At 35.4% G+C, this 17,054-nt stretch overlaps 1 protein-coding gene across 9 annotated transcripts in view; it reads right to left on the reverse strand.

The window, feature by feature from the left end:
* The window catches only part of RAD18 (RAD18 E3 ubiquitin protein ligase), a 99,371-nt gene that overhangs the window by 57,602 nt on the left and 24,715 nt on the right, over positions 1–17,054 (reverse strand). For 4 of the 9 annotated variants that reach the window (XM_032290547.1, XM_032290555.1, XM_032290548.1 and 1 more), the window contains exons 3-8: positions 16,028–16,089; positions 14,714–14,784; positions 6,881–7,218; positions 5,892–5,966; positions 4,918–5,017; positions 1,160–1,344 (exon numbers count right to left, since the gene is read on the reverse strand). In XM_032290547.1, the coding sequence (XP_032146438.1) occupies positions 1,160–1,344; positions 4,918–5,017; positions 5,892–5,966; positions 6,881–7,218; positions 14,714–14,784; positions 16,028–16,089 (831 nt within the window). Of the gene's footprint in view, positions 1–1,159; positions 1,345–4,917; positions 5,018–5,891; positions 5,967–6,880; positions 7,219–14,713; positions 14,785–15,805; positions 15,898–16,027; positions 16,090–17,054 lie in introns of those variants that run through there. The other 5 variants (XM_032290549.1, XM_032290550.1, XM_032290551.1 and 2 more) reach the window with 4 other exon arrangements.

A 17,054-nucleotide genomic window follows, 5' to 3' on the forward strand; every position in this document is an offset into this window, starting at 1 on the left:
GTGTATGTATCTCCAACAGCAACATGCACCTATGTGCACCAAAAGATATGTAAAAAATTATTTACAGCAGCATTATAACAGAGAAAAAGTGGGAAAAACTGAAATGTCTATTAAACACTGAACGGATAAGATGATATGTTTATACAATGGAATACCATATAGCAACAAAAATGAAAAAAATTACAATTGTATACAAAAATGAATGAATCTTTTAATGTTGCACAAATAAGGGCAGGCACAAAAGAATACATAAGCTATTGTCCCATTTATTTAAAGATCAACCATAGGCAAAATAAACATGTGGGCTTAGAAGTCAAGACAGTGGTCAAATGTGAGAATGAAGTAGTGAACGGGAGGGGGGCAGATAGGGCTTCTGGGATGCCGGTAGTGATCTCAGTAATGGCTACAACATTTTCACTTTATGAAATTTACTTTGTGATAATTCACTAAACAATACACTTATAATTTGTGTGCTTTAATGTTTGCATGTTATTCAGCAAGTTTTTTAAAATTAGGCAATTCTATATGTTAATAATAGAAAGAACTCCAACATATGCGTGTGGTTTAATGAAAAGAACCAACCATTAAATAGTGCACTACACAGAATACTAATATTTTGTAGAAATAGTAATGAAAAGCATTTATGTTTGTGTACAAAATTCATAATGGCAACATTTACTGAATGCTAACTACTTGTTAAGATACTGTCCTAGGCACTTTACATGCCTTTTATCATTTATTCCTCTCAACATTATGAAGTAGGTAGTATTATAAACCTTATTTTTTGAATGAGAAAACTGAGGTAGAGACGTATCAAGTAACATGCCCATAGTCACCAAGCCATAAAGCTGAAAAACTGGCACTGTATCCCAGGCTCTCCAGATCCATTCTTCCCCACCACACTCTCCCTAGAAAGGCACATGAGAAACTGGCAATAGCAGTGCATCTGAGAAGAGATCTGAGCATTGGAAGACAGGCTGAGAATAAGCCTGGCTTATCAAAGCATATTGTAGGTACCTTTTGAAGGAATACATTTGTATGTCTTATATTTATCAAAAATGTATTTATTTATAATATTTTTCTATGGTATATGATTTCTGAGCTACACAAAATTGTTTTATCCAGAAGGTAAGCATGACTCACTGTTTCATTACTTTACCTGATTTAGGATGCAAAGCATCGCACTGGGCATTATACATGTGTACAAATTCTTGGTGCCTTTTAACAAGCTGTTGTTTATTTCCTTGAATAGATAATCCATGCTCTTTTAGCTTTTTCTTTAAATCACGATCAGAGAGCAAATTATATACAGTTTTGGGCAGCGGCTTCCTTTTGTGAACAGAACTGAAAAGGGAAGAAAGATCCCTGATGATTATTGTGAATTATCAAATGCTTTTCATGTAAAATGGCAATTTATCTTCTGATTCAACAACTAGGTGGCTGGGAAACTAGTAGAACCATTAAGATAAAAAGGAGAGAGAAGAATCAAGTTTGCAGATAAAGCTGACTGTCTAACATAATGCATCTGAGGTGCTGGTGAGATATTCAGACACAGGAACCTAGATGGCACCAGAAGTGAGAGACGTGGGTCTCAAAAAGATGTCAGACCTAAAGAGGCACACTTAAAAGACACATATGTAAGGCTTTCGGAATATGTTATGAGGACTTCACTTAGCATCACACTTACATAGACCTATTCAATTTTCCACCTTTTTAAAGCATGCTAGAAATTCTAGTGGGCTAAAATGTAAACTACCCAAAAGTACCAATGACTTGAGACAATTCCATGAACAGGAACTCCTTAGTGAGTTTTAATCCATTTCATCTGATTGTAGTAGGTTCTCTACCTAGCTCAGCTTTATGGCAATTAGGTGCTAAACAAAAACATGCTCAAGGAGGCCATTACACTTGCTATCATTTCAAAATGAGAATAGCAAAGATTCAGATGAAAATTAAGAGAAACTTGAAATAATAGGTTTATCCAAAAAGCAAGTTTTACAAAGGATTTGCATATAACTAGCTCACACTCTGCTGCCCCAAACATTAGTGTACCTAAGAAGCACCTAAAGAGTTTATTTAAAATGCAGATTCTCAGTCCCCTTCTCCACACCATCCACCAATTGTGGTTTAGGTCTGAAGCGGAGATCTAAAATCTCTATTTTCAACAAGGTTCTCCAGAGTAAAACTGATATAAATGGTCCCATAATCAAACAGAGAAATATTAGTCAGGTATAGACTGAAAACAATCAAAAATTTCTCTGTTAACCAACAGTGCCATTACCTGACTAAATTATGTCTTTTATGTTGTAATAATAAAATCTAAAAGCCAGAAATAACTAATTAACTGTGAAAAGACCTGCAAACTCTCAACAGATATTTTTCTGAAAACTGCTCTTCTTATAATGACAGCCCATCAGACTCTACAAGACTGATAAAATTATGGCAAAATGAAATCTCAGTAGGTAGCAACAGCTGAATCATTTTGTGTTTATACAAGCACACAGGGAGAGATGATTCATTAAGTCTGTATCTAAAATATTTGTTTTACCAAGGATAGATGATTAAACTATGACTGTGAAATTCTATTGAAGAACTGTACTGTTCACTGGCATTTACAATAAAAAGCACCACCAGAGATCAACAATTTCTGTCAGGAATTTAAAAACATGAAACCTGATAAATGTTTCCCTGAACACGAAAATGACATTTACTTTTCTTCTATGATTTAGTGGAACTGAGTAATACATTTAAGGGCCCTCAGAATCTAAGGACATCAAAGGAAGAGTGCATTCTCTGAATCCGTTCTGATATGGTTTTATACAGAAGGGTTAAGGGCTGCCACTCACAACCAGCAGATGGCCTGTCAGGATATTGTGGAGGAGACAGGAAAATATGCACAGCCTCTTCTCTATGACCCGACCCTGGGGCCTGGATACTACTAAAGAAGGACATGGCCAATGTTGTATTCAGTGACTCCACAAACACCAGTTTTGTAAGATGGAAGTTATGAGGACAGAAAGATTTGGCAGTCAAATAAATTTAGGAATTACTGAATTAAACAAAACCTAATAGTCATCCTTCATGTAGGACCTCTCAAAGCCTTTAACATACTAAGAGGGGTACCCAGGAGGTAGTGCTTCTAAGTTCACTACAGAGCACTGGGAGGACTATAGTATTCTTTGGAGCAGGAATTTGACCCACTGTTAGAACTTAATTACACATGGACAAGTATGTCTTTAAATAAACTGACAGCATCAGGAATGATGTATCAGAAATGTATTCAAACTGATGGATGGATCTAGAAAAAGGGGAGTCCAGGCAACATCATCAGTGCAGATTCCTTATTCTTCAAAAAGAATATACTCAGCTTCTATATTCCCAACTCATGCATTTCTAAAGGGAAAAGAAGGTCATCTGACTCTCGTGGCTTACAGGAAATAATCCTTAGCACTACTCATTTTCTTAAAATCGCCACTAATTAAGCCACCTAAAAATCTAAATTTTATCCTCATCAACAAAATTGCCCACTAGGTGGGAGTACTGTGCATGCAAAACCGTCCCAGGTTTGGACTCAAGTACGTCTACCATTTTTAATAAAGCATCACTGTGTTTTATATGTTAGCTTTTATAAGTTATAACAGTATAAATCTGACCCTCAAAATCTGCAGTCACTTCAAATTTACTTATAAAAATTAAGTGACATCTTTAATCACAATAATACGATGGCTCTGTTTTATTAACACTGCTTTTGAAAAATATTCTTCAAAGTCCTTTAAAATAGACTGAACATAGAAGCAAATCATTCTTTCATCACCACTTCCCAAGACACAACTGAAAAAGGACATTAATTTCTTCAGTCTCCCTCCTCCTCTTCTCCAAATATCTCTGAATTACCACCTATTAGCTTCCCCTTGCCTCCTGTTTCAGAAGAGTCCTTTCTGCATGTCAAGGATAACCTCATTACTGGGCTCTTACGCTCCTCAGTTTCTTCCTTTTATCCTCTGCTCTCCCTGGAGATAGTGGAAGGAAAGAGACTGAAGGCTTAAATTCCTATTTTTAAAAACATCTTCCCTTGATCTTCACGCCACTCACTCCTTCTTCAAACTACCATCTCATCTTTCTCCCTTCATCACCAGACTCATCTAAATTGCATCTTCTGATTCTTTATTATGCATTGATTCCTTAATGCATAATTGTTTGTCTAATATTTCATTCCTGAACAACATGTATGTATAACAATAGTGGACTAATTTAAAAATTACAGTTACTTTGATGTACAAGAGAGGCAGAATAGCACAGTAGTTTAGATGCAAATACTAAGCTGACAATTTATTAGTTACATTACCTGGATGGTGTGGGGGTGGGGTGGGATGGGATACAACATTACATTTCATATTTGCATTTCTGTACCTTTTTATATTATATATTATATATATATATACATATATATATAATATATAATATATATAATTTCCTAGTCCAAAATTTTTGAAAAATTTGCTTTTAAATTTTAAAACTCCTGAGCATCCTAAGGACCAGAGAAAGATTTTCTATATTCTATATTCAGAGTCTAATCTTGCTTTCTTTGGCCAAGATGCTTTTTGGTAGTTCTAAAATTCTAAGAGGAAAAAAAAGCTTAAAAAGAATTGAATTTGAAGTCACTAATTTCTTATTAAGTCAAATTTAGTAGCAGTTCAAATATTCAATACAACTAATCACATTTGGTAACGTGGGAGTTGAAGACAGAACAGAGGAGAGGAATTGGAAGAGGTGGCCAATAGGATTAAAGGATAAATCAAGCAAGAGTGGGAAATACAGTCACCAGGATAAAATGAATACTGTAATTTTCCCCCAAGTTTATAAAGCACAAGAGACATCCAGCTGAAGTAGCTCAATGGTTCTGCTCAGCCTCCTTACCTTCGGAGGCTTTCCTTCTTCTCTTCGCGTGTTAAACAGCTATCTAAATGCTTATTAATGTGATTTTCTGGAATGTTAACCCCGCAAACAGGACAATCCACTGTATTTTTTAAAAAGAAAAAGAGAGACTTTATTAATTGTAGAAGGGGCAAAAGTAATGTAAACTGGAATATTTTCAGCAATTAAAGTAAAAAAGAATTTCAACTTAACATGCACTTAGAAAAGCAGAAAAGAAAAAGAATGACCCATCAGGACAGCAGGAGTGGGACAGACCGGTTACTTGGTAATGGCTAAATTGTGGAAAGTCACACAGTTGAAGTCCTAGGCCCAGAAGAGACTGCAAATAGGCTTGAAAGTTCGTTTATTAGAAAATGCTTTGGTTAAATCTTTTCTACCAAGGTATGACCAAACTATAAAACTAATCTAAAATTTTCCCAAGCCTTAGGAGCTATCCATGTTTAGCACAGAAGCAAGAGTAACTTAAGTAAGATACACCTGGCCCAGGGGCTGGGCAAAGGACAGGTACAGCTAGATTAAATAATTTATTGAGTTGGGCCAACTACTGTTCAATTTTGTCAATGGTTACAAATTTGTTAATTTAGCTCTCATTTGTAATTCTATATATGTTAAAATTAAGGAATATTGTCATTCTCAAACTATTTCATAAAGTTGCAGGGATCTGCGGGGGTATCTCAGGGCCTACAGATCGCCATGGATAACAGGCAGGAGTTCAGGTAGAACAGAACAATCTATTTCATATGTTATGGTTTATTGTAAAATTTCATTTGGGAAAAAAGGTTTTGCTAAGGGAAAAACAGTTAACCATCAAGCTAAAAAATACTACAATAAGAATTGTCAATTGGTAAAAAGACTAAAGATAGACATAGTTGAAAATGTAAATTTATATCTCTTTAAAACGTGTAAACACATAAGTACTAATAAACTAATTCAATCTAAGTTTAATAAACACTCACATCTCTGCACTGTGTATGGTATGAGTATACCAAAGATGTCTAAGAGTTTCTGCCTAAAAGGTGCTCTAAACTTCACTGGAAAGAAGACACAGAAACAAAAGGTTAAACAAGCTGACATATTCATCAAACAGTTAAGCAAATGGTTTATAAAACAGAAAACAAGTGTTATAACGCTTTTGTGATGTGAGACAGTGTTTTCTAACATAACCAATGACTAGTGAAGATCCAGATAGAGTCTGGAAAGGTATAGAACTTTTCAGTTCTATACTGAAATATAGAACTGAAATAACATTCACTAAAAATGTTTGGGCTCACCAAACATTCTTAGTGAAGGGGCAGGTAGTGAAGAATTTAGACTTCATGGATCATATGGCCTCTGTCACAATCACGCAACTCTGCCACTGCAGCATGAAAGTAGCCACAGTCATATGTAAACAAACGGGTATGCAAACTTTTATTTAGAAAAACAGGTGGCAAGCCAGATTAGATCTGCCGGTTGAAGTTTGCCAATTCCTCGGTGTACTGAAGGAACAGTGGGGGAGATCAGCTTGGCTAGAGCAGGACTTCTGAGAGGGAGAGGTGAACAATATGGCGGGATTACTAGGGTAGGGCTCCAATTGTCAAAGGCTTTACATGGCAGGCAGAACAGTGAGGAGGCGGTCAAGCGGTGGTAAAAATAAGATAAAAGAGCTCTTCATGATTATATGCAAACTGATACATTGAATTGGGGGGAGAAGGATTAAAAGCTAAAAACAGAAAGCTACTGCCATACTTGAAGCCTGAACTAATTAAAATTGTATCCTTTTCGTAGCAGTCAGCCTGAATTCCTATTTCTGAGAAAGAACAAACATCAATGGCTGAGACTGTGACACAGTGAAATCTGATTTGTCCTTTACCATTCCTTCCCCCTCAAAGATGCTGCCTATTTATTCTTATGTTAAGTGGATGAAAAGATTTCCATACTTCCACATATGAAAATAACTTCCTACCTTTAGTAACTTGTTTCAAAGTGGATGTCGAGGGTGTCTCAGGACGCTTGGCCTCTGAGGAACCTGGAGCCATCTCTTCTATAGAATGTGTCTCTTTGGTCTTTGCAGCAGGGCTTGCCTCTTTTGGAGGGCTGAATTTGCTTTCATTTTCTTTTGTCAACAACTCTGATGTAGAACCACTCGTTTCTCTGATCAAGAAATTATCCATTAACCTGCTCCCCTGCTTTAAAGACAGTCTGGAGGCTATAGGAATATCTACCTTGACAGCAAGATTCTTTGATGAGGAAGAAGCAGGAAATTTGGGTGGTGACTCTAAAGCAAGCTGCAACAGATGATTCCTTGAAGCAGAAAAAACACAACAGATAATTAAGATATCAAATTTTATACAATAAATTAACTGACATAAGCTGTTTTCCCAATTAACCTTGTTTTCAGAAATACAGGACTTACACTATAATGACAAACAAACCAAAGTTTCTTCTAGAATAACTCAAAGCAATAAATCTAACTTAAAAGGCAGTTATGTGTTGATAAAACAAAATGAAAGGAAATCAGCTTTAGACCAAAGAGAATAGCTTATATAAGACCTAATCTCCAACTGTCAGTAACTTTAAGACCTGAACAAAATATACAGATACAGTCTGGATACTGTCTCCACCAAATCTCATGCTGAAATGTGATTCCCAGTGTTGCAGGTGGGACCTGGTGAAAGGTGACTGGATCAGGAGGGCAAATTTCTCATGAATGGTTTAGCACCAATCCCTTAGTGCTGTCCTTGTGACAGTGAGTTCTCATGAGATCTGGTTTAAAAGTGTGTGGCACCTATGCCCCCGCCTTGCTCCCACTCTCAACCACGTGATATGCTGCGCCTGTCTTTTGCCTTCCAATGTGATTGTAAGCAGCCCAAGACCTCACTAGAAGCTGAGCAGATGGCTTGTACAACTGCAAAACCATAAGCCAATTAAACCTCTTTTCTTTGTAAATTGCCCAGCCTCAGGTTGGGCAATGCAAGAATGGTCTAACACACATTAAAAAAACAACTCTTTGTAGGCACTGGACTGAAATCAACACAAGGCTGCAATCCCTGATAAAGAAGAAAACATGAAGTAATCCAACATTTCCCGAAGACTTTACCCTGGAAGCATTTTCTAGGAACTGGGTATTAAAGTGAAGTCTAAACAGGAAACAGCAATCTTAGTAGAGAAAATAAGAGATCAGAGTTCTGAGCAAAGGTGCCCAGGATTGAGGGGTCAGAGTGCTTTCTGATGTGGTAGCTACTGAAAGGGAACCCCAGAAGTCTGCTTAGATATTCACATCCACTTCTGCTCATCTCCAGGGCTGCACATGATTAGACAAAAACACAGGAGACCCAGTAGGAAGCTGAAACTGGTAATTTAAAATACCAAAGGTCAGTGCTGGAAAGTTAGTTATTAGCACTGGAGTCCAGCCAAAGCTGAGAAATCTTTATGAAGACGATGGACATTCAAGTGAGACCCCACAAAGGTCTCATCTTAGAAAAATGGACCACACTGAAGAAATAACAAATAAAAATCCAACAGACCTAACCTAAGAAAACATTATACCAGGCCTTGACAGAACAAAGATGAAGAGCTGGTAATTTAACTGCCTGTTAGAACAAAATGTGACCAATACTCTAAGCTTCCAACTTAAAAGGTTAGGAAATGAACAGTAAACAGCAGAAATAAACCAAAAGAAGAGAGGAACTAATAACAGATACTAGTGAAACAAGTGAAGCCAAACATTGGTCTTTGAAAAAAATTAACAAAATTATTAATCCCTACTAAGACTGAACTAAGAAATAAATGAGAGAAAATACAAATCACCAAAACAAAGAATTAAAAGAAGACATCATTATAAATCCTATTAAAAAAGATAACTGGAGGATATTATGAACACTTTGTAATAAATTTTAAATTTTAGATTAAATGGACAAATTCTTTGAAAAGCACTATTCATCAAAACTGACAAACAGAAAACCTGAAGAGCCCTTATTATCTATTAAAGAAACTGAAGCTATAATTTGAAACTTTCCCACAAAGAAAACTCGAAGCCCAGATGGCTTCACTGGTAAAAAATTCTACCACATATTTAAGGAAGATATAATATCAACATTATATGACCTCATCCAGAAAATAGAAAAGAATAAACACTTCCCAACCTATGCTGAAGTCAGCATAAACTTGCTAACAAAACCACACAAGCACATTGTAGGAAAGGAAAATTATAGTCCAATAATTTCTCATATAGACACAAAAATCCTAAATGAAACATTAACAAATAAAATCTAAAGATAAATTTTTAAAATGTAATGTGTCATGACTCAGCGGAATTTATTCCAGAATGCAAGGCTGGTTTACTATTGAAAAAAATCAACCAGTGCAATTCACCACATTAGCAAAACAAAGGAGAAAAACTATATAATCATCTCAATAAATGCAGAGAAAGCATTTGATAACATTTAACACCCATTCATAATAAAAACATTCAGATATCTAGGAATAGAAGGAAACTTTCTTAATCTGATAAAATATATTTTAACAAAAGCTACAGCTAATATCAGTCATTAGTAAAGCACTGACCATCTCTTCCAAAGACTGGAAATAAAACAAGGATGCCTACCACCACCACCTGGAAAGAAAACTTTATTTACAAATAAAATGACTATATACAAAGAAAATCCAAAAGAATCTACAAGGACCTAGAATAAGTGAACTTTCACAAGATTCTGTATCTAATGTCAATAAATAAAAATTAATGTTATACCTATATATTAGCAAACAAAAAATAAAATTTTAAAATAAAAACCACTTAAAATGTCATCTGAAAATATTAAATATTTGTGAATAAATTTAATGAAAATGTGCAAAACCTATGTCCTCAAAACTATAAAACACTGCTTAGAGATAAAAGGCCAAAATGAATGAAGAGCTATTTCATGTCAATGTTAAGAAGGTGGGCATTTTTCCCACATTGACTTATAAATTCAATGCAATCCCAATCAAAATACAAGCTACTTTTTTGGAAGTGGAAATCATATATGCATTCTAAAATCTATATTTAGATTTTAATGTTTCATTTAGGAAATTAAAAGGCCCTAAAATGCCAGCAGTCTTGAAGAAGAGCAAAGTTAGAAACCTGAACTACCAGATTTTAAGGACTTACAATACACCTAAAATATTAAAGGCATTGCAGTATTCGCTTAATGACAAAGAAAATATGAAACATAATGTGTCCAGAAACAGACTCACACATACATAGTCGCTTGATTTACAACAAAGGAGTCACTGCAATTTAGTGGTTCTTTTTAATCATGGTGCTAGAGCAACTATCTGTTTAGAAAAAAAAAAAAAATGACTCCTAATACTTATCTCCATCATACACAAAGATTAACTTGAATAAGTTCAAAGATCTAAATGTAAAAGCTAAAACTGTAACAATCTTAGAAAAAACATATTTAAAAATCTTGATAGGCAAAGATTTCTTATGATTAAAAAGCACTAACCATTAAAAAGACAGTGAGAGGGGCCAGGCACAGTGGCTCACGCCTGTAATCCCAGCACTTTGGGAGGCCGAGGCAGATGGATCACTATGTCAAAAGATCGAGAACATCCTGGTCAACATGGTGAAACCCCGTCTCTACTAAAAATACAAAAAATTAACTGGGCATGGTGGCGCGTGCCTGTAATCCCAGCTACTCAGGAGGCTGAGGCAGGAGAATTGCCTGAACCCAGGAGGAGGAGGTTGCGGTGAGCTGAGATCACCCCATTGCACTCCAGCCTGGGTAACAAGAGTGAAACTCCGTCTCAAAAAAAAAAAAAAAAAAAAAAAAGAGAGAGAGAGAGAAACTGAACTTCATCAAAATTAAAACATCTGCTCATCGAAAGATACCCTCAAGAAAATGAAAAGGCAAGCCACAGACAGGAAGCAAAAAATCACAATACATATATTTAACCAAAATACACAAAGAGCTCCTACCAATCAATAAGAAAAAGACAAAATTCAATTTTCTTAAATTGCACAAAAAACTGAAAGACACTTAAGAATAGTCAATAGCACATTAAAAGGTACATTAGTCATCGGGAAGGGGAAGGGAATGAGAAGGGAAGAGACAGTCTTGCTCATCTGTTAACTATAATAACCTTATCTCTTTAGAATGGGGCTAAGAATATAATTACTTTATCTCTTTAGAATGGGGCTAAGAATCAAGAGTCAAAATAGGCCTTTGTGTAGACATGGGCAGCCATTAAACCTATGCAATCAATTCCATGGACTTCTGTAACTGAAGTCCCTGCAACACTTGTTCTGAACAGAAACATGTAAACAGCAGTTTAGAACCATTTGGCTAAACAAGCAGTGGTCTATCCAAGCATAAATTCTTTTTATAGCACCTTAGGGTATCAACACTATTGAAAATATAGGCAATATATAATAATAATTAATAATAATAGGAATCTTTTTAGGTTCCTTTGTTCTAGGTATTATGCTGGATATCTTTTACTATAGCTCTTCATTTCTATCCTCAAGGTATCAACAGTATTATTCTCATTTTTTAGATGAGGAAACAAAAGGCAAAGAGGTTAAATATCTTGATCACAATCACTTTAGAACTAGTAAGGCCTAGACCAACTCCCAGTTCTGCCTGAATTCAACATGAGCATGCTTTAAACTATAGAATAAAAAAGGTGAAATTATATTCTACATCCTCTTTGTGAGCTGCTGAGGGAATTATCTACTTGAGTTGTCATATAAAATGTTTAAATTCTTAAACTTAGAATATTTGCAGAAAAACTTATCCCTTGATGGTGGATAAACAAAAGCAGTAAATGATGTTCTCTACTCTCAATTCCTAAAAATAATGATAGAGATGGATGCTGGCTACAAAAACAGAGAAACAATATTCACTTAAGTCAAGAATGATGCTACATTTAGACAAAAATATTCTAATAAATGTTCAACAACAGGTTAAGAACATTATTTTAAATAAAACTAAATCAAGGAAAAAAACACGTATTCTTTGAAAGTAAAAGTCAAAGGTCAGACAAAAATTTTTTTTTCCCATTTATTTATTTTATTGCATTTTAGGTTTTGGGGTACATGTGAAGAACATGCAAAATTGTTGCATAGGTACACACATGGCAGTGTGATTTGCTGCCTTCCTCCCCATCACCTACATCTGGCATTTCTCCCCTTGCTATCTCTCCCCAGCTCCCCACCCCACACCGTCCCTCCCCTATTTCCCCCCAACTGACCCCAGTGTGTAGTGCTCAAAAGTATAAGAGCTATATGTCAGCCTTGTAGCTGAAAACTTCTAAAATTATTTCCAATATCCCTTTTGTATTATTAAATCTAGAATATTAACTATTTAAAGTCATAAAGGCACATAAAATGACAATGACTGATGAGAATGCCAAGAAGAAATGAAATTGACAAACAATATAAATATCTTACATTTTGGTCATAGGATTAAACTTCCTCCCTCATAAATCTTAAACCAGAGTTCAAACAGATAATGAAATTGGTTAGCTTGAATTTTGTCCCTCCTAAGTTTGCAAATGAAGTACCACAGCACTTTACATATGACAAATGTTCACCACAAGGATGATGCTAGGAAGAACAGCAATTCCAAGAAAGCAAAGAGAGAAAGGAGCAAACAACATAAACCATCCCAAATCTACAAAGAATGCTTCCCACCCTACCACACCCACTATAATGAATAAATCGCTTATTCCTGTCGGGAAGGAGAGGGGACAGAGGAGAGCTCAACAATTCCATGACCTCCCCTTAAGTTACACCAAAAGGTCTGTGAATCCAAAGATACACACCACTTCTCTTCAACAAACAGATGCTCTTATTTGCAAGGCTTCCTTTATCCTAGCAGGAAAGCTGTTATGCTTCAGTACCAGCTGAGGAAAAAAATAAGCCTTGAGAAAAACGGGCAATAAATTCCCTTTTAAAGGCATGGCCCCACTCTCTCATCGATTTCAAAAACGAACTGATGAAAAACGTTAAGAAAACAGTAACTTTAATTGGGAAAATCAGATAATTTTGAAGTTTCTTAATCTAGGAAACTATGCCATCTTTTTTAAACTTCTTTTTTAACTATTCCATCTTTTTTCTCCTTAAGGAAATAACTAACGATCCAATTTCTAGAATGCACATGAAATTAGCTCAGAGTACAGTCAGCCCTTCAAATCTGCCAGTTCCACATCTGTGGATTCAACTAATCACAGAGCAAAAATGTTCAAAAAATAATAAAAGTAACCATACAACAATAAAAAATAAAATAAATTTTAAAAACACAGTATGACAACTATTTACATAGCATTGTATTAGGACTATAAGTAATCTAGAGGTGATTTAAAGTATAAGGGAGGATGTGTATCTGCAAATACTATGCCATTTTATGTCAGGGACTTCAGCATCGCAGACTTTGAATTGAATTCTCAGGGGTCCTGGGACCAATCAATCCCCTGTACTAAGAGACAACTGTACTAAACTTGATCATTTTTAGAATGCAAACCAATAAAGAAATGTGCAATTCTACTAAAAGAAAACTGTTTATATTTTTTAAAGCAACATAAGGTACCTCTAAGAATATTCCAACAAGCCTAGAAGTCCCATTCAGTCACATTCCACATAATGACGTTTTGTTCAACAACAGACCAAATACATGATGATGGTTCCATTAAATGGTTCCATTAAACTTATCCAAGTGTAACGTCCAGTCCTGAAAGCTCCATTCATGCTAAATGCCCTATATAGGTGTACCATTTTTAATCTTTTATATCTATTTTCACTGCACTTTTTTCTATGTTTAGATAATAGGTACCATTGTATTGCAATTGCCTATCATATTTGATATAGTAACATACTGTACAGGTTTTGTCACCTAAGAGCAACAGGCCCTGCCATATAGACTAGGAGTGTAGTAGGCTATCCTACATGGGTTTGTGTAAGTATACTCTATGATGTTCACACGACAAACAAATTACCTAATGACACATTTCTTGAACATATCCCTTTTAAGCAACATATGATTAAACTTAATTACATGGGCACCTGACCACTATCTAAACACAGTATGTCCTTCATAAAAATTCTTGCTTGACTTGCATGATTAAAACTAAAAGTAATTCAAGATAGTGAAACATGCCTTTTCATATCCCTTTGGGTGATCAAACTCACTTTCACACATTCATGCAATTGACAGGAATTAAAGCTACATATCTGAGCTTTATAAAGTACAAGCAATTACGTATTTCAAATGCCATACCATTTAATACATGCTGAATAAATCAGATTAAGAATTAATAGATTAATATATAGCAGACAGAATCAATTATAGATATGTGCATATACAGCAGTTAGTACACATATATAACATACATATATTACTTAGCTCTGTCCATTGAGTGGACCTAGAAGCAATAACATCCCAGTAGCAACAAGCACATCCAGCACCAGATCCTGGCCTCTAAATATTATTCTTCAATAAAAGGAGCTCCTTGGAGAAATGGCTGGCTGATTCCAGGGCTTGGGCAGGAAAACGAGTATCTTTAGGGCACCCAAAAGTAAGGAGGTCCTCAAATCTGCATTTTAACTCTTAATTATTCTATACTACAGGAGAATTTCTGTTAAGTAAAGGAAGGAAATCTTACTTTAGTAAATTTTCATGTGTGAATGACTACTGTTACTTCCCTTCTTTGACTATAAAATATGCAACCCTGCATTTCCTAATCCAAAAGTGCACAAAGAGAGAACACATATACGAGGCGAAAGTAGTTAGAGGTTAGTTGCAATATTAAATCATACCGTGCAAAATTCAAGCTTTTTACCAGTTCATCTAATATGCGGTTATTTTTCAGATCTGGCTCTGTGACTGTCTAGAAAAAACAAACAACAGATGAAAAAGGGTCAAAAACAATAATTAACATCATAATCTTGTTTTAGAAAATGCCTGACCCATCTTCCTGAGGTTCTCCATCCCACTAAGTCTTCTAAGGCAGCCTCAAAATAAAAGTTCATTTATCTCATGCTAATATGAAATTTTAAAACAGTGAATCAGTATCTGCTGACTGGAAGCCTGATGAAAGCTCTCCAAAGCTTCTCTTAAAATCATATATACTCTGTACCGACTATAATCAAAACTAATATAAGAATCTTTCTTCAAAATGCTAGCATTCAGCTTTCTCAAAACTTTCTCTTGACAGAAGAGGAATGTTCTCTTAAGTACTAACATTGGGAGAGGCATTTTAAAATTTTAAAATTCTTCGAAGAGAATTTTAAAGTAAGACTGCTTTTCAGTAAGGCAAGAGAAAAGTGATAAACCCAATACTTATTTAGTATGAATAGTACACAGTTTATCTCAGTGATGAGACCATCTTGACAAAAGCAGTGTAACATATTACAAAGATCTTAGACTTGGAGCCAAATCACAAAATTTCTTACACAGAGAAATAGTTTCAAAAGGTTCAATAACACCCTGATACCACCAGAGAGGCAAAACTAACCAAATTCCTTACCTAGTCCTAGTGTCCGCTCTGTTAGACCTCACCTGTCTCTTCTTTCTTTATTCCCACTTACATTTAATTATGCTTTTAGTCCACTTTTCCACCTGTTCCCACTACTTGAACAGTTTCAGAAACAATAACAACAAACATCTACTGTTTTCCCTAAAGCTCTGGGAGAGGAAAGAGGTAAGAGAACAGGTAGGCTGGATTCAGCCCAATGGCCAAGCATATTTACCTTCTGCACAAATACTTAGACCAGTTCTTTGCAAATAAATAATCCTATCATCAGAGTTTCTACCAAAGTGAGAAATTACTAAAAATTAGAAGCCATAAAGACATGGGTCATAAAAATAAAGAGTGCTACATCCTGAATTTAAAATTAGTTTTTACTTACTAAAATACATTTAGGTTTTCAGAAATCTTGACGAAAAACTGAACAAAACCCAGCTCTCTTAACATGTACTTTAGAGGTCCTTTCTGAAAATGTCTTTCATATAGCTTAATTCAGTAACTGCACATCACCCTACATATACACAGACTTTTATGTATACACAAAACAGAAATATTTGCTTGCAGCAGTCAGTAAATTTTTTTAAAAAAGGAAACAAAAACTCACCACACAACAAGTTGGACACTGAGTTTTATAGGACAGAAATTTTCTTATACAGAGAGAGCAGTCTGCAAAACACAAAGTGCAATATAATGTTAATTAAGCTATACTAATAATACAGGAATATGACTTCTAACAAACTCTTAAGCCCTAGACTATTTCCATCATCTAAGGTATATCATCATAAGCTTAAATTTCTAGTACCTCTACTCTATGCACACTTACACATGTGATTAAACAGCATTTTAAGGAAAGGTAAACATAAATATTTTAAGTCCTTAGGATACTACACTACACAAGCAACATACATCACTGTGTCCTCCATCTGCAAAACAGGAACTATATGTGCAAGACTTGGGCTGGGTACTGTATAAACCTGCCATATAGCTCTACTGCCTATCATGTGAAAATATAAATTTTGAAACAACATGCTGAGCACGGTGGCTCACACCTGTAATCCCAGCACTTTGGGAAGCCAAGGCAGGCAAATCACGAGGTCAGGAGTTCAAGACCAGCCTGGTCAGCATGGTGAAACCTCATCTCTACTAAAAATACAAAAAATTAGTCCGGCATGGTGGCGTGCACCTGTAGTCTCAGCTACTCAAAAGGCTGAGGCAGGAGAATTTCTTGAACCGGGCAGACGGAGGTTGCAGTGAGCCGAGATAGTGCCACTGGACTTCAGCCTGGGCGACAGAACGAAACTCCTGCCTCAGAAAAAGAAAAAGAAAAAAAAAAAAAGAAAGAATATATACATATTAAGAGAAAATATATAGCCAGGTTATCAAATTAGGAACTTCTATATCTTAATTCTATAAATAATGTCCATCATCCCACATTTAACAAGCACTTTTGTGGCAGGCACTAAGAAAAGAATAGCATATAAGGGAAAGTTCTTGAGCTCAAGGAGCTAATAAAATAGTGAAGCAATTACAGCATAATTCCACATACTATATCCTAATAATTTAAGAAGGAAATGGGCATAAACTAAATTCACTACACTCAAGGCAGCATAAAATACTCTCCCAAAGAAAAA

The sequence above is a fragment of the Sapajus apella genome, unplaced genomic scaffold, assembly GCF_009761245.1.
Source record: "Sapajus apella isolate SASKATOON/1434 unplaced genomic scaffold, GSC_monkey_1.0 scaffold23, whole genome shotgun sequence".
In the NCBI taxonomy this organism is placed as follows: Eukaryota; Metazoa; Chordata; class Mammalia; order Primates; family Cebidae; genus Sapajus; species Sapajus apella.